The sequence below is a fragment of the Monopterus albus genome, unplaced genomic scaffold, assembly GCF_001952655.1.
Source record: "Monopterus albus unplaced genomic scaffold, M_albus_1.0 scaffold58.1, whole genome shotgun sequence".
Classification (NCBI taxonomy): domain Eukaryota; kingdom Metazoa; phylum Chordata; class Actinopteri; order Synbranchiformes; family Synbranchidae; genus Monopterus; species Monopterus albus.
In genome coordinates, this window is record NW_018127938.1 from 1,557,363 (window position 1) to 1,576,054 (window position 18,692).

The 18,692-nt window shown below is 41.5% G+C and overlaps 1 protein-coding gene across 1 annotated transcript in view; it reads left to right on the top strand.

The window, feature by feature from the left end:
• Window positions 1-18,692, top strand: part of cachd1 (cache domain containing 1) — a 67,104-nt gene that overhangs the window by 16,593 nt on the left and 31,819 nt on the right. Inside the window, 3 exon segments of the mRNA XM_020602726.1 lie at window positions 6,569-6,631; window positions 10,348-10,496; window positions 16,272-16,378. Coding sequence (XP_020458382.1) covers window positions 6,569-6,631; window positions 10,348-10,496; window positions 16,272-16,378 — 319 coding nt within the window.

The window sequence follows — 18,692 nt, forward strand, 5'->3', positions numbered from 1 at the left end:
CAACTATGACACCTAGAAATTTAATTTCATATACTCGTTCGATATCAACTCCCCCAATTTTCTTTCAATTGAAGTTCATTATCTAGTCTACGATTCCCAAATACCATAAATTTAGTTTTATCCAAATTCAGAGATACTATATTACTATCACACCATTTCTTTATCTTCTCAAGTTCCTGTGAAACCCGTCCAGAGAGTTGCTGTAGGTTTTCCCCGGATGCCCATATGGTAGTGTCATCAGCAAATAAGACCACTTTCACTAAATCCGAAACCTTACATATATCGTTGATGTATAATATAAATAATTTAGGTCCCAAAACTGAACCCTGAGGCACTCCACATACAATGTCCAGCTCACTCGATTGGTATTCACCCAACTTCACAAATACCCCTTGATGGTTTACACCATCAAGGGGTATTTCTGGAAGCATTTTATTTGGTTTTCAGGTCTCTGTCCTTGTTGCCTCTTCTGGCAGCACAATTCATGTATAGTGCTTAAGATACTGATCAATATGTTGTTTCCCTTAAGTTAAATAAATATTGTTTAGGGGTAAACTTTCGGGTTGTTCTTCGTCTTTAAATGACATTCCTCATTAATAAGGATATTGGAATGGATATAGGGACTCTGGTGGACAAGGTAAAAGCTGTTGTTTTGTGTTTCTCCACGTTAAAAAGCCAGTATATGTAGTCAGTGTAATAGAGGATGTGAAGGTTTGTGACGCCATGCAGAATGTTGCAACGTAGGGAAGCGCTGTATTTACCTGCATACATTCTTGTTTTGTTTGGCTAAAAACTTGCTTAAATCATTTAGATCTCACTCTACTGAATGTGGTAATTCAGAACTGACTGTAACTGACCGTACCTAACTCGTAGTGGACCTAGAGATCCTGTCAACAAGCACGATGGACTGAAATATGACCCTGCACCCTGCGACCTGTGCACACCTCAGCTCTTGCTTCATGAGCTAATGCTAGCTAGCAGCTGTCAGCAGATAACACAAAACACTGCAGATGAATCAATTTCTCTTTTATCTGTGCTCAAACTGAACAATAAAGTGAACCTAGTTAGCTGTATGGAATAGTTGTTTTTTTTGTTATTAACTTCTAGATGTGTGTAGTGTATAAATTTATGATGGATAACGACCGTAGTCCTTCCAAAATGGCGCATTTAACCTAAATTTTACATTCCATAATGACAACTTCACATTCTATATACAACTGTCTGAGGCCTTGGACTTGTCAGATGTTGAACATGTTCCCAGTCTTTATGTCCGATAGCCAGGCACCCTGTCAGCGGGCTGAAAATGCCAACACACCCTTGGTGCTGAATGTCCATTGATCATAACTTGTATAAAATTTGGGCCCTTTGTAAAGCTCAGTGTCGACACATTAGGATTTAAGCAAGTTGCTACACAGGATAGTTTCAGGGATAGTTTCATTCATGTTTTCGATGAGGCACCCAGTGCAGCATGAGATTTTGAACATTCAACAGTTTTATCCATTACAGAATAGTCAAATTCCTATGACAACCCATTTCTATTTTTATTATGACCTAAAGGCTAAGAATCATTTCCGCGTGTGACAGCATTCTTCCTATTTGTGCCACTTTTTTCTAGTGCACATAAATGGCCTTGAGCACACAAATACTGTACACCTATATAGATGATTGAAAATGGAACTCACTAAATCAAAAATAACCACAGGTTTTCACTACTAGTTGCACACTAGCAGCTTTAAACTCAAGACAATATATAGCGATAGATGTGAACAAAATTAAAAAAAAATCAGATAAAGCTTCTCACTGGTACTAAGCTGATGAATTGTGCAGTTGTTTAGGCCTTTGAAAAACTCGATCTCCTTTACAAATGCTCCATAGAGTGAAGCAATCAGGCCGTTCTTTTATTGGCTTAATTTTCACAATTCTCTATTACTGTAGTGTGACTGTTGCAAAAAAGAAAGACATAAACCAGTGTTTGTCTTATGAATACAAATGCTGTTCTCTTATTTTAGACTGTTTTTTTTGTATCACGATGAGCAGAAGCTGTACTTTCTCTTCCCTTTGCTCTTTCACACTCCCAGGTGCCTGTTTTTTGACTCTGCTTTGTAGCATTCAGAAAAAAAATCGAGATGGGATGGTGTGGATGGGTATGGAGACATGGGGTCTAGGAGAAAAGTAAAAAAAAAAAAAAAGCCAGAACAACACACACACATCAGAGGCAAAGCTCTGATGCTGCATCCCTGGCTCCATCCCCTTTGTAGTGCATTGAGCGGAGAGTTGGCTGGGAGCAGGGGAGGGGGGAGGGAAGCAGGCAGAGAGGAAAAGGCAATGGGGGGCGATAAAGTACTGAAGGAAGGAGAGAGGCTGAGCTGTACACCAGCAGCATGGAGGAAGCAGCAGTTACTGTCCCTTGGGCTTTAGGCTTTAATGTGTCAGTTGTATGGAAACCAATCTGTCAAGCCTTACAGCTCCAAAACATCTACACTGCAGCCTGTGTGGATGTGAAGTGTGTGTGTGTGTGTGTGTGTGTGTGTCTGTGTGAGAGAGAAATGTTCACGTTCGTAGACATTTCCTACTGCGAGATAAGCAGCTGGTGAGGTACACAAATGCACTAGGCCTAGGCATCTTTTCGTATGCATAGCACACACTCAATTGATTCACAGTTGGCACATTTTCAATTTGACTTACACACACACACACTTCTGGATGTGCCCTACCCATATCATTCTTCCACTTTGCCCTCCAGTGTATTCACAGTTAAACCTTGGACGACTCATCAACAGGCCCCGAAGACAGGATTAATGTGTGTGGGTGTGTGTGTGTATGTTTTTTGTGTGCTTGTTTGACAGTCAAACTCCAAATTAGTGTAGCTCACGGCTCCTCTGTGGCCTTTGAAGATGGGTGAATTGCTAATAGGTGTATTCCCAATTCAGCCCTACCTCTGCAATTGGCCTCCTCTTCCTCTCCTTCCTTTCTTCCTTTTCTTACCCTGTGTCTTTGTGCTGGGGCTGGCTATGACCTATTACCTACTAGTACATACTTGGGTGACCTTCTGTGTCTCTGTCCTTGGGCTGGTATTGTCAGTCATCTGTCTGGATGTTATTCACTGCGCCACAAAGAACAAAAGAGGCACTTTAAAGGAGAAGGGCCATCGTGGAGTAGTTTACGGCATCCCCAAGGAGAGCCCGACAGAAGAACTGGAGAGGGAGACCCACTTAAATGAATTCCATATGCATTGTTTAACCATCAGTTTAAGCTGCTATCACAGGGTGCGAAGCGGATGAGAGAGTTAAGGGAGAGAAACAGAATAATAGGGAGAGAATGGTTTTGTGTGGGTCTCAATACATTAACAGTGTAATCCTCCTCTTTTCCAAGGCTTGAGAGGTGAGCAGGTTGAGTTACAAGTCTGCATAAGGCTGCGTTCGCTTTCAAAGGTGTGAAAAAACACAGCCCTGTCCACTCACTCTATGGGGGATTGTGTTCACCTCTGCCGGCACCAGCGTCACAGGGAGCTCCGGCAAAGCGATGCAGTTTTTAAACCCCTTTGTGTTTTAAAAGCTGTCTTAGCAAACTAGCTTAGGCTTTAAGAGCTGTGGTATGTGGCACTGGTTTATACTATATACCTCTTCCTGTTAATACAAACATCAAGTAGTGTAGTTTAATTAAAAATTAACACTAAAATATTTACAAAGTAAGACTTTTACTTTGATAACACTTTGTTACCCACAGACATGAGGCCTAAGCAATAAGGTGTACAGCCTCTGTACTGGTGTGTGTGTGTGTGTGTGTGTGTGTGTGTGTGTGTGTGTGTGTGTGTGTGTGTGTGTGTGTTTTAGTGTTGGACTATGGGTAAGGGGAGGCCACAGGCCCATGGTGGCCCAGCCAGCCTCAGGCCTCTCAGGTTTCAGTGCCGAACATTCCTCCCTGGCTGCTCCATAGCTGTGAAAACCACAAAGCAGCTCCAACAACAAACACTGGAGGCACCGGGGGAGAGGCAGCTAACCTGTGGCTAATCAACAACAGGAGTTTTCTGTCTCTTCAGAGTTTGTTCCCCATTTTTCAGAATCACTGCTTTAAAAAGTGCTTCAGAAATGTTTCCTATTTCAATGCCTTTATCTACCTCCCATTTTTTCTTTCTTAGGTTAGTGCAGCGCCTTGTGAGCATGTGATTCCTGCTAAGTGGTAGCAACTGTGTTTGTGTTTATTTGACGGTTCAACCTCTTGGATCTGCCGTTTTTCCACTAACCAGGGTGTGGATCACTAGACTGTCTAGGCTTGGTTCTGTACTTACTAAATAACTGAGTAGTGAAATGTGCTGCTGTGATTAATATGTAATAATAACACAATGAAACTGTTTGTATAGCACTCCACTGTCAGTCACACAGCTCTGTAAAATGACAGGAGTGAGGATTTGCTGACTTCATTTAGACAAACAGGATCAACACTGAGCACTTCTAAGTTCAGTTGAGGACAGATTGACAGTTAGCACTGTCTTTGTGCTCGCTCCAGCCCGTGTTTATTGGCCACATTAGACATAACAGAATTTGCAAAGATTTGATACTTAGTCTAATGGAGTGCACTCTGAACATCCTAACTATGGCCCAGGAGAGGGCATTGTAAGGACACTTGGGTATGTATCACAGTGTATCTTTGTGTTTGTGTATGTTTACTTATATGAAGGTGTATTTCAGTTAGAGCCAAGATGATTAGTCAGCTTATTTAAAGAGATCATCTGTTTTGATCAATTTAGAGCTGCGATGATTAGTTATCAAAAATATTTGACAACTATTTTGATAATCAATTGAGTCATTTCCTAAGAAAATATATCAAAATTCTCTGAATATTTTCTGCTTTCCTTTGTCATCTGTGGTAGTAAACAAAATATCTTTGGGTACTGACCTTGTATAAGACGAACAATGACATTTGAAAATGTCACATTAGGCTTTGGCAAATTCAGATACACATATATTTCTCCTAATCAAGAAAATAATTGACAGAATAATCGATAATAAAAATAGCTTTTAGTTCCAGCCCTTAATCAGTTTATCTCTTATGCCAGTTGTCAAAAATGCCAAATATTTTTTGGTTGTAGCTTCTCAGATGTTGCAGCTGCTCAGTATGGATGTGTGAAACCGATGAAACTTTGTTTCGTCACACTTTGTTGAGATCTGAAAGGTGGGAAGGTGTAGCTGTAGTAGTGCAATTACAGTCAACAGTGAGTCAGCTGTATGTTGGTTTGAATGTGGTGCATTGTGGGTAATTTGTGCCCTCTGTGATGTGTTTAACAAATGGTGTGGAAAGGGAGCAGGAAATGGTTGCAGTGTGAAACCAGGCAATTTAAGGCTTTGTGCTTAGTGCGACAGTGAAACACCTGTCTGCATGCTGTCTCAACACAAACATTAGTTTGACACTGCTTGTAGCTGCCACACCGTACTGACACCTGAGTTTTGGAAAGTTTGTTCTTTGTGCCTGTAATAGCAAGAAAAGATATTTAGCTGGTGGAACCCAAGAGATCATCAGAATAAACATGTCTTATAGCTAATATTCTCCACGCCTTAATGTCCTGCTCCACTTACTATTCACCTAACAATATAAGTCAGAGACCTTCATCATGGATGGGGAATGGGGGAATTTAACATCACCCTGTGAATTAGTGCTCATGAAAGCCGTCGTTTTGTGCGATGGCTCCAGATAGGGAACACGTTTTCCACCTCCATGTGTAAACTGATATAAAAGACAGAGCCTTACTGTCTGCGTCTGTGGGCTGGTTATTTTGGTAGCTATCCAGGTTTATTGTCCTCTCTGGAGCAGTAATAAAATGGCTGCAGATGCATCTGTCTCAGCAGAGAAGTGCATTCAGCCTAGAACTAGAATCAGGATGATAACCTGGACAAAGTGAAGTTAGTTTGGGTTTGTTGTGTTGTTAATTACCTGTAGTCGCACACTATACAACACCGACCATTCAGTCATTTACTTTATATCCAGTATTACGATACTGTATAAGATGTATAGCTTAAGCTTGTTCATCATACTTTGACTTGTCTCAGCAGTCAAAGCTTTACTGTTGCCTTCATCACATTTAGTAACTATCTACAATGATCCTACTGGAGCCTGATACGACTTTTAAATGATTTGACAAGACGACAATAGATTTTGTTTCTTTTTTCTTTTTCAAGATTCTTTTGGCGTTTTGCTTTTATTTGATTGTGAAAGCAATGATGAGGAGAAAGAGGAGTGGGGCGCGCAGTGAAGGTCACCAACCGGAATCGAACAGAGGACATACGATGTACATCTTAACCACTGCACAACAGGATGCTTGTAATTTGTAACTAAAGTGCACTGAAATCCATCTGTCCATCCTTTTGCCATTGCCCTCATTCTGCCAACATTTCAGTGACTTGTAGAGACAATTGCAGCATGTTAATAACAAAGCTTTCTCCTCAGTAACTTTGTTTAAAGGAACTTTGCCAATGGTCACCCTCAGGTGATGGTTTTCAATTAACGGATCTAAATCTTAAGCATTCCTCCTCATCCAAGGTCACTGTTGTTTGTTTCCTTTCTGTCTTCACAGAGGATTTTCAACTCATTTGTGTACACTGAGAAGACATCAAACGGAGAGACAGAAGTGCAGCAGGTGAGTAACAAAGGCTTCTCCTTTCCCTTGTGTGTGCACGTGTATGTGTGTACTTTGTTTGTGCATGCATGTGCCATTGACGGCATCTGTTTGTGGTCACACACACACACACACACACACACACACACACATCACCCATCACAGGAAAAAGGAAATTTATTGAAATTCTACAGCTGAACTCTCATCGTCTTTGAAGCTCTCTGTTTGTTCACCCGTCTCTCTCCCTCTGCTCTGAATATGAGCGCAGAGCTGCAGTTGGACAGAATATGAAGGCTTGAAGGAGAGAATGGAATCCTTTTGGAAACAAGCATAGCAGTGCTAGAAGTGAGAGATTTGTGTTAAATGACGCTAAATCCCCATGACTGAATGTAGGCGTGCCATTCTGGTCCTAGAATGGAAAAATATGTTTCCAATTCAAGTCAAACACGATTGTGTGCAGGCATAGCGTATCTGTGTGTTTTTGCACTGGTGCATCAGGGATCTTGGAAGAGCAAGAGTAAACACCAGACTGGTAAACTGCCACCAGCATGAACAGACAGGTTTGCATTTCTGCTGTGACTGTGTGCACCAGTGTTGCTCCATGCATGTGCGTAAGTGAAAAATATATAGTATCTCTCATTGTGTATCTATTCACTGTTCCAGAGGCTGCTCATATCAGCCTAATTTCTCTACAGAAATCTTAATTGGGACTAACTTGCACAATGAATGTCTTCAGATACAGTACTAGATCTAAGGCTTTGGATTGCCATCACATGGTTTTGGTTTATATTAGTAAGTGATGGTCCCAGGGCAGCACTGACTTCATTCGTTCTGGGTTCTTGTTGGAAGAGTCTGTACAGTCAGCCCACAGCCATTCTGAGGCAGGCCAACTAATTCAGATGACAGCTCAGGCTTTTTCTCTCTGGGCAGAGCGGCTGGATCTCTGAGCCAAGGTGATGGGATAGGGCCAGTAGAGATGGCGAGAGGGCGAGGAGCTACTGACAGGAGCTGCTAACTCCTCTGACAAGTTTCTCCTCTGGAAATTCATTATTTAGACAGATGTGCACTCTCACTGTCTGTCTTTAAGTTTGTTCTTATCTGCTTTATGAATGTATTCTGCTTCTTGCTGTGGGGTGACAGCGCTAACCCCTGTGCTGCCCCCTCGCATAAACCAAATGGAATATTTCCAGCAGATGAGAAAGTATCTGACACAGACTATCTCCTGTTGTGTGCTACATGTGTGACAAAGTCTGAGCCCAATTCTGCGGACATGAACATGTGGAAAAATAGCTTGTTGTTTTGTAAATTTGTTATTACACAAATGCACATTGAGGTGCCACAGTGAGAACAGTGCCAACATGAGAAGCTTTTGAAATTTCCAGAGAAAGACTGGAACACACACAGGGTTGATCTGAGTTCATAGAAATGTACCTGTGGCAGGTATTGCACTTTAGCGTTGCAGCTGACAATCACGGTCCATAGATGCAGTCTCTGTAAGGTGACATTTAAGAAATGGAAAGAAAAGGACAAGTAGAAATGGTTCTATTCAAGTCAAAAATGAGATTTTGATTAATTCACCATTTTGCAGGTCGGCACTGCTGGCATGTAGTGTTTATCGTTTTACTGGCTATCGGCATTTACTCCTACAGTGTGTAAATGGTGACACTAACATAGTTGTTACTATCTTTGCTGTTTTTTTTTTTTGTCTTGCCATACAAGTCTAAAAAGATGTCACCTTTTCTTGTTAACGTATAGATATCACTGTAAATAAACAGTCCACAGCTCGATATAAACATTTTGTGGTATGTAGCTGTAAGCTACAAGCTAGTAATATCTGTTGTGGTGCTGAACCAGCCCCACTGGATGCTGCAAACCCTTCGAGCTGAATGGCTCAGGGTGGAGCGAGCAGCTGTGTTTTGAAGAGTGTGGCTGCAGGTTGGCTTTGGATACACTGTGGCAAGCTGGAAACGAAGCTTTAACTTGAAGAGCTCAGAGTTTCTGGTTTCCCTCAGCCATGGAAACACTCCTCGGCTCAACACTGGCCCATTTTTCTCTTTTTAATACAAAGTCCGCTGCAGCTAATTGTCCTGCTGCCGTGCATGGACTGTGTTCTGTGTTGGGAAGTACCACATTTGTGTGTTTAAGTTCTTGTCCGTGCACATGCTTTCTGTGTGTTTCTTGCGGTGGAGCAGCAGTAATTGCGGGCTGTGCCTCAGGCCCCTGTTAAACCCCTAAAATGCATAGTGGCCAGCTGATTAGGTGTACAAGAGGTCAGTGGGTCACAGTGCATTTTGCTTTTCCCAGCTTGAATCGCAGCCCTTTTGCAGGCAGTGGTAATTATGGGATGTGAACAAAGGAGGTTACTGTGGAAGAGAGCCTTTTTCTGTATTCAACAAGGTTGAGTAGGTAACTTAAAATGGCTTTGGAAAGTATTCAGCCCACATGCACTTTTCTACAGTTTTATTTGTCATGTTGCTGCCACGAATGTGCTCACAATAACTGAGGATGAGAAGTTTCTTTGCAGTTTTTGTCAGTGTTTTTTAAATCTTGGAAAGAATTTTCATGTATTGTAAAAAATATGTTTGTGCCAGCAGCTTACTACAGCCAACAGTGACTCGGGCGACCGGAACAGAGGACGTTAGGTGATGTAGTGTAGAAGAACATTAGCCAAACTACGATCTTTTCCTTAACCTACCGTGCAGTTTCTGTGCACAAAACCCCTCAACTGGAAAAGTACTCCCAAAGTAACTGAAACCCATTAGTTCTTTAGCAGATTTCATGTAACTCAATGGATCATGTGACAACTTTCAGATTAAGAGGATGATCTGTAACAGATTACATACATGTGATGTCTCAGATGAAGTAAAATGTGTTCCTCAGTTACCTCTAACATTTTGCCAAACAGATAGTAAGAACAGCAATCTGTTGTGAAGAGCTGCAGGTGCGCTGCTTATTAATGTCCCCCAGGAGAATGCTGCAGAGCTGGTTCTCCACTTGTTAAGTGTGACATTCCACAAAGTACCCCAGACCCGAATGGTGGAGCCTATCACCCTCTACACAATAACACTTTTTTTTTCTTTATTGAAGCATCATTGATGGTAAAAACCACAAGAACTACATTTTTAAGATTTAAATAGAGTCAGTGTTGCTGTTCCTCCTGTAGGCATAATAACTAAACTTTATTACACAGTGAAGTAAATTTATTCCAATATACAGCTATATATCGCTATATATTGTAGTGTTGGGGGTGGAGAGACACTTGGCGGGGTCCCCCTGAATGCCCGAGGGGAGAAGCACCTGGGGGGATTCCCCATACTGCTCCTCTGGGCAGGCTCTATTTAGTTGTGTGTGTGTGTGTGTGTGTGTGTGTGTTCAGTGTGTCCCTGCGTTCTGTGGTTACTGTGTTCCCCAGCTGACAATAAAGACGAGCTCTGGTCTCCCGACCTTTCTTCTAACCCAGCCAACGTTACAATATAGAATTGCACGTCTGACTTTGTTTTTAATAGGTCCCACCTTTTAGAAGTGTTTGATCTGTTCTTAGGTGGTGTGTATGTGTTGCATATTTGTGCACCATTTAAGTTTTAGACTGTGTGGTAGACAATACTATCCCATCTAACCTACAAAGGTTGTTTTTTTTTTTTGGTCAGGCTTGCAGTGTGACTGTACAGATGATTACATCACAGGTCAGTTTAGGTGTCACCATGTCTAATCAACATGTCTGTGTTTCCTTTGGGCAGCTGGCCAAGAAGATTCGGGAAAAGTTTAACCGCTACCTGGATGTGGTGAACAGGAACAAGCAGGTGGTGGAGGCCTCATACACTGCACACCTCACGTCTCCACTCACTGCCATACAGGACTGCTGCTCCATACCAGCATCTATGATGGAGTAAGTAACCTGCTTTCAAAGACAAACACCTCTCTCTTACTTGTTCATTCTATGTGGGAGGTTCATTTTCTGTCCGTAAACCAACCTCCCACTGTTGGCACCTGCATTCTGCTGTACATTCTATACATTGCTTTATGCTCCAGTGCGCACACACCCACTCTTCTCCCTTGTTTAAACGTGCTTTGCTTATCCTTGGATTAAGTTTGTGTGTAAATCCCATTTACAGCCATGAGCGGTGCTGACATGCTCCGATACTTGGCAGCTTTTTAAAACTCTACAATTATTTCAGAAACTGTTCAAAAGTTAGTTGTGCCAGTTTTTGCTTTTCTGCCGAGGAGTTCAACAGCAGGCTTTATGGGACTTGGAGTCCAGAACGAAAGGGGAAATACGGGGTTTTCATAGGTAATGAATTTTTCTTTTTTAGAAATCCATCTTATTTGTTGACTTTCAACTTTTGCAACACATATGTCAACAATATTAATGAGAAATCGACTGATGATTACATTTCCATACCTTATTTTTGTTGTAGGCAGCGTGGTGGTTAGCGCTGTCACCTCACAGCATGAAGGCTCCGGGTTCGAGCCTGGGCCGACCCGGTGCCTTTCTGTGTGCCTGCTCTCCCTGCACCTGCGTGGCTTCTCTCCGAGTACTGCAGCTTCCTCCCACAGTCCAAAGACATGCAGCTTAGGTTGACTGGAGACTCAGAGTTCAGCTAGGAGCGAGTATGGGTGCGTGTGATTGTCTGGCTGTGTGTCAGCCCTGTGATAGACTGGCGACCTGTCCAGGGTGGACCCTGGTGGACCCTGCCTCTCGCCCAATGACAGCTGGGATTGGCTCCAGTGTTATAAATAATGGATGGATGGATTTTTGTTGTAGTTCTTATAAACATAGCTTGGGGATCAAATTAAGCCAGGGCTTGTGTGCCCACAAGACTAAACTGAACCTGGGTGTGAGAATGAATATGGCAGATTTAAATCCTGCACTGAGAGAGTTTCAGATTGCCCCAGCCTACAGTGTAGACCCAGCTTTTGAGCTAGTCATCAGTTCTAGCAGGCAAGAACTCTCTGAGCTCAGTTCAAAGCCGAGCTCACAGAGAGAGAGAGAGAGAGAGAGCTGCTTTCAGTTCTAATCTAGAGAGCAGCAGCTGTCTCTACCCCTCATCCCCACTCCTTCCATTTCTGTCTGTCTCCCTCCCCTTTATCAGCCAATGTAACCAGTTATTGCTCTCTAAGGTCTTTGCGCTGCAGACTTCACAGGCTGTAAGGTCACCTGTCTTTCCAGTTATGCAGACGGAGAGGTTGCCTGGCTGAGGGCCGCTGGCCACCTGTAGGCGAATCATGCATGTGTCATACTGTACGTGCATCCAAGACTTGTTCAATCAGTCAATCAAAATTGATTTATATAGCACTTTAAAAGCAACGTCTGGTCGACCAAAATACTTTACAAGGGCAATGTAAAAACCAGAATAAATAATATCAATAAAGAAATAAAACAGGAACATAAAGATATGAACTACACAGTCAATAGTTAAAAGAAGGATGCATCAGACACTACTATGTATTAAAAGCCAAAGTAAATAAATATGTTTTAACCAGTGATTTAAAAGTTGTCAAGTCTGTAGATGATCTAACATTAAGAGATAAACCATTCCACAATTTAGGAGCTGCAACAATAAAAGCACGGTCACCCCAGTGTTTGTATCTGGCCCTGGAAACCTCCAAAAGAAACTGGCTTGAGGATCTGAGTAATCGAGTCGCACCACCTCACCAACTCAGCGAAGTAGGGCGGTGCCAAACCATTAAGAGCCTTAAAAACAAAAATCAACATCTTAAAATGAATTCTGAAATGGACTAGAAGCCAGTGAAGGGAGGCCAGTACTGGGGTAATGTGGTCAAGTTTCCTAGTACCTGTTAAAAGACGAGCAGCAGCATTTTGGACAATTTGAAGACGAGAGAGAGACGACTGATTAACACCAAGGTATAATGCATTACAATAGTCAAGTCTAGAGGTTATAAAAGCGTGGATTGCCATCTCAAAATCATTAAAAGAAAGAAATGACTTGACTTTACTTAACAACCTCAGGTGAAAGAAAATATATCTCTAGCACGACCTTGTTTGTTCACAACAAACATACCCTGCGTTTGTGTGTTGACATATGCGGCCTAATCCCAAATGTATAACCATGGATTTACAGCTTTGAGAGACAGTTGGAGGCAGAAATTGCAGAGAAAGAATTAACCAAAGAGATAAGAGGGAGTCACGTAGATGATGGTGAGTTTAGACATACCAAACTGAAGCTTTGCCTGATAGATCCTTGAACTTCAAAGGCTGTTCCTCTGGGGACACAGAGCTCTCTCACTTTTATCTTTTGAGTTTATGCAGGACTGTGAAATACTTTTAACAACTGAATGTAGATAATTTAGCTCTTCCATCCTGACTGCTAGGGAAGCTAGCTAAAGCATCTCTGTGTCTTCTGTTTTTTTAAGGATTCTTCCTCTGCCGAAGGTGTCATTGTGATGATACATTGGTTTGTATAGAGAAGGAGATGGCAACATACTAGGCAGGTTGGTAGGGGGGTTGTTTACTAAGTGACCTTGACAGGCGTAAATGCTGGGCCACTAACGTCATGTTTTACTCTCACCACATACAGTACCTCTGTTAATGTTAGCCTGTTCCTCTTTCGCTCTCCTCTTCTTTGTTCCCCTATCTAAGCCCTTGAACATTTATTTCCCTGCCTCCATTTATTTATTTCTCCTCATGGCCTCTGATTCCCTTCTTGATGTGCGCCCTTCCTCTCCACTCTCCTTCCAAACATCCCTTTCTTTCCTCCCTCCTCAATCGATACATTAAACACAAAATGTTCAACAAAAGATGCAGAAAGAGACGAAACAATCAAAAAGACACATTTAAACTTGTATCTCTTGCCTTTGTTGGAGGTTTGGGGGTACTTTTATATTTGTGACCTGGGCCTGTTGTGTTATAATTCATCCCTGTAATTTCTTGATGATGTTTTGATGCAGTGATTTCAACAGTACAGCAGCAAACATTTTCAAAAATGTTATTTTTACTGTTTCTAAACCTAAACTGAAGCCTTCAGTTGGTTTTTCTCAGCTACTAGACTTTCATGTCTTTCCCACTCTGATGCAGTCCAGTGAAATATAAATTGATTATAAATCTATTCTAAGTTTTGACAGCACAGTCAGATCTGTTTGGATGGAGCTGTTGTCGAAGCCAGTTACATCAAAAGCCGTGTCCATGCACTCTCCAGTCTTGAGCTAGTGTGTTGCCTGCTTTACTGCTGCTATTCACTAAGGGATTGCAGACACATTAGAAATGGTATCACTCTTAAAGTTGGGACTCTCACAACAGCATGCCTCTTCAAAGTAATTGTACTCACTGGGCTGTTTTAATGGCATGTGATTGCCTCCTTTGTGGATGTACATGGTTCCTGCAGCAGGAGGCTGCTTAATATGATAGATTTAATAAAACAGTGAAAGGATAGTAACTGCTGAACACGACAGTTGCTGCATTATTTAGAAATGTCTGCATATTTCACGCTGCACTCCATGTCTTTTCTCCAGTGTCTTGCTGAAGATGTGTGTTTCTAAAGTCGGAAAGAATTGTTTCTAGTTTTTTTTATATATCTCTAGCACGACCCCCTTTGGATCTTCAGAATGGATGCATTTTAGACAAAAGAAACTGTCAGTTTTTCATTGTAATTCAAATAAATGTATAAATTTAAGTGTGGGTGTTTCTTAAGGACACTCACAGCTCCATAACCATTAATGGTTGGCTTTTGAATAGTCTTCAGAGTCATTCCTGATCGAAGAACACTCCCTTCTTGGAAAATCAAACAAGCACCAAAAATACATTATTAATATGCATATTCATTAGAAGAAATATTTAAAGCACCAGGCATTGTATTTGTAACGTTCATGAAGTTTGGGTTAATACAGTTTTTTTTGTTTGTATTTGGTAAATCCAATTCAGTTAGAATTTTTTTTTAGTTTTCGTTTCTGGCGAGCGGAGCCTTTTGCAAAACAGATTTTTCTGCCCTCATTAAGATGTCTGCTCATAACTGAAGCCCTGCTCCCTCTCTCCCCCTCATTCTCGTATGTTTTTTGATGTGGAATTCAAAGTGGCTGCAGATGTATTATTATTATTATTTTTTTTATCTGGCACACATTTTTCTAAGCATCCTGCCCATCCCTTCTATGCAGAGTGGATTGAAGGAGAATAGTAATGACTGTGGCCTTATGGGACTCTAAATGAGTGAAGTTCAAACGCAGCCTGTACATCACAGCACCTGTCAATCAAACTGAGCCAGTGCCAGGTCTGCAAGCAGAGGGAGCCAATGAGTGTGTGTGGTGTGTGTTTTGTGTGTGTGTTCATGTGTGCACACGTGTAGATAAGCCAAAGATGGGAGTCCAGTTGGGCGGATGGAAGGATCAAAGCACCCAGGCTTGGTGCAGTGGAGAACAGGCCGCTCCTCTGCATATACCACCGCTTTTGTCAGCTTGTATATAAGATATAGGCCCTGGAAACCCCAATTTATCATCACAGCAGATAATAACACCATTTATGTTGTTGCTTAACACCAAAACACCTTGAACAGTTCTGTATATGTTTACTCAGGGACCACACTGTATTTCACATTACACCAGTTGTCACATAACAGTGCAAGCAGGCAGCCCTGCCGGGAATTGATGACATGATGGTACTAAACATAACGTTTGTTCATTATGAGCTCAGTCTGAAGGCAGTATTGCAGATCCTCTTTTTTGCTAAGTGTTTAATTGCCATCAGAGACATACACATCAGCATGATAATATCTAGTAAAAAATAGCTGAAGTGAGCTCTGGGACGAATTTATTTGATTTGTACCTTTGAGTTTTTTAGTTTTTAGTTTGGCTCATGTCCCATCCACTAACACAGAGGAGGCAGGATATATAACCTATACTGCAACCAACCACCAGGGGATCATGTTGCAGTGGCTTCTGTTAACCAGTATCCCTCCCATGGTCAGTGTAATGTGCTTGTAGCCTTGTCAGTAAAAACAAATTTGCCTCTTTAGCCTACAGCATACAAAATAAAAATGTTAATGTAGAAAATGGAAGAAAGCTCAGGAAGAGCAACAGAGAAGTGATCCTGTTTCCAGGATATGTAGGAATACCACCTCTCATCTCTTAGGGTACCATCTTATCATTGGCTTTTCATTAGCATGGCGTTGAGGTAGGGAACAGCCAGAGACAATATTAATATAATGCTCAGTATATCTAATTGTAGTGTGATGTTTTGTTGAAAATAATACAGGGGGAATGGCCTCCTGTGGCCATTTGAGGAACTGCAGGTTTTAACACTAACACTGGGAAAGCAGAATTCAAGCAGTTTTCCATGGAAAATACTGTTCACCAGCTATAACTTAAACAAATATGAGGCCTGGGCAACAGATCAGAGTGATACCGTTTACCTCAGCAACAAGCAGGGGACTGTTCATTTTAACCGATGTTTCATCTAATTGGATTAACCTTGCGCTTTCACAGAGATTTGTTTACTATTTGTGTAAATCATGTCAAGCTCAGTCAGTAGCGTTAATTTTTTTTTATTTTTAACATGAACATTACCAGAAAGTCAGGGGCATATGCAGACCTTGGAAATGAAACTGTGGAGTAGTAAATCTGTTAGTGCGGAGAGAAAAGCCAGAGCTGCTCCACCAACAAATGAGTTGGACACACAGTAAAAACTATCAAACGTTCCCTGTTTGTGTGTGTTTAGGTTCGATGGAAACTTCAATACCAACGTCTCCAAGACCATCTGCTGTGACAGACTTTCCCCCACCGTCAGCAGCCGAGCATTCAATCCCGGGCGAGACCTCAATTCAGGTGTGTTAGTAACGCACATGTAAAAACACACACACACCAGATGAAGCACAAAGAATTTTCATATGAGCTGCTTTAACAACTGAAACATGGACACACAGCTTCCACCAGTTCCACCAAGTGGATTCTCAATTAACAGCAATTACCATGGCATCCAGTTTCTAATTATAAAGCTGTCCTTCTTTTGAAATGTTGAAAAGGAGAAATGCTTTTTATAGCCCGAGATGAAATGCATGCTGTTTGAGTTTGATCTCACATTATCAATTGTATCCACATGTTGTGTGTTTTATCTTCTCGTTGTTAAGTTCTTTGTTTCTGCCTTAAAATTGCATCACTTGTCACAAAAATCAGGGATGTTTATATTGGCAATGTACATATACATAACCTGGACATCCTCCTCACAAATCATCATGAGTTAGAGCAGCAGGAAATAGTTTCTCACTGCTCTCCTAATGCATTTATTGAGGCTCCCAATTGTATGAACACATTGCAGAATGCTGCCATGTGAAACCCACGTGTCTGCACATAGTTAGCAGTGTGCATCTTCTGCTTCCAGAGGAGAAATATCAAGCCCCATTATATGCATTCATGACACAAAGACTTGTTTCCTGGAATAATGAACCCACTTTCTTTGTGTCTCTTAGGTTTCTAGTTTTACTTTAGCACACAGTGAAGTCACTGCCAGCTTTCTCCAGGAATATGCTTTTCAATTATTATAGGAATTGAAATTCCACTAATCCCTATATAATATTTGGGATTGTAAAAGTTTTCAAATCCCCACAGAAGTGGTCAAATGGGAACAATACTTCTTTTACCAAGCACTAGTGTTGTCAGAAGTGGCCAAAAATGACATTTGAATATTAGTTGTTTTTTTTTAATACATACTTTATATTCAGCAAATATCTATTTTGTGCATTATGTCCATAAGAGGGCAAACAGTACAATGAAATACACAACTACTTTGTATTTATTTCAACATAAGCATGTCTTAAAAGATCTGTATGCCAACACATTGCAGAATAAGCAAATCAAAAATCAAACAAAAAAATGATAGCACCAGATGAGACAGAAGGCAACATATGAACTTTTTGTCCAAATATGTGTCCAAATGTACATATGTGTGTGATGCGCTGAGTTTCGCCACCTTTGAGTGTGGATCACATATAAACACTTTTGCCCTTAGGTGTGTTTGGACAACACTTTGTATAAACTCTTTTGAAGCACGCTGAGCTTTTTACTCCTCCACTGCACACGGGACATTGCTCCCCCTCACCTGCCCCTTCCTCCTGCAAACCCTCCAACATCATTTGTTCTTTCTCTGTCATCCCATTGCTGCCTCCCACCTTGTATTTTTTCCTGATAGCCCAGTCTGCTCCTCTTTCTCCAAACCATTCATAATATGGGTCATTCATAACATGTCAGTGTCGACTGCATTTTATTTTCCTTACAAACCAGTTGCGAGGAGTTCAAGTTACTCCTCCACCTCCTCTCTCCTCTCCCACACTCAGCCCTCCTTGACCCTGGTGCTCCCAGTGTATTCATTCTCTCCCATATTTCTCAGCCCAGTCTAAACAAGTAGCCACAGAGGGGAGGGGGGAAGTGGGTGAGAGAGTGAGGGATAATTGAGAGGGAGAGATTGATGAATGAAGGGAAAGGAAGGAGGGGTGAGAGCTGATTGAAGCAGAGTAATTGTATCAAGACTGCATTGTAGTCCTTCCATCTTCTCTCCTCTCATCTTCCATTTTACTTTCTTTTGGAGGAAGGGGAAGATGGGAGGGAGATAGTGGATGTGGGAGGCATCAGTAGTGATACCAGCAGGTGGGAGTGTAAAGACTAGTAGATGAGAGATGACTGGGGTGAGTACTGTATGATTAGAGGACTAGTTTGAGCCATCTTCTCTCCTCTATCCATTTCTTTTTCTTTTCTTATTCCCCAAACAGTTTCATCCATTTCTTGGACTTGGAGATGCTGTGTTTTGCTACCAGAAGGTTAAAGTTTCTGTAGAAATCTCTCCACATCTAATAGATTGATTGGCACAAAGTTTGTTACAGAGATTTACGGTTCCCAGGTGACTTTGGTGATGTTTTCTCTTAACGTTATTGATTTTGGGTGAAATTCCTCAATAACTATTAGATTGGTGCATGAAATTTGGTACATTTGGCTCATTTTCCTCTCAGGATGAGTTGTAACAGCTCTAGTGATCCCCTGATGTTCCATGTAGTACAACTGTCAGATCAAGTTTTGTACTTTGTAAAAACAAACATATAAAAATTCCCATTACATTCAGTTGCAAATTACGTTTTGGGCTAATTAGCAG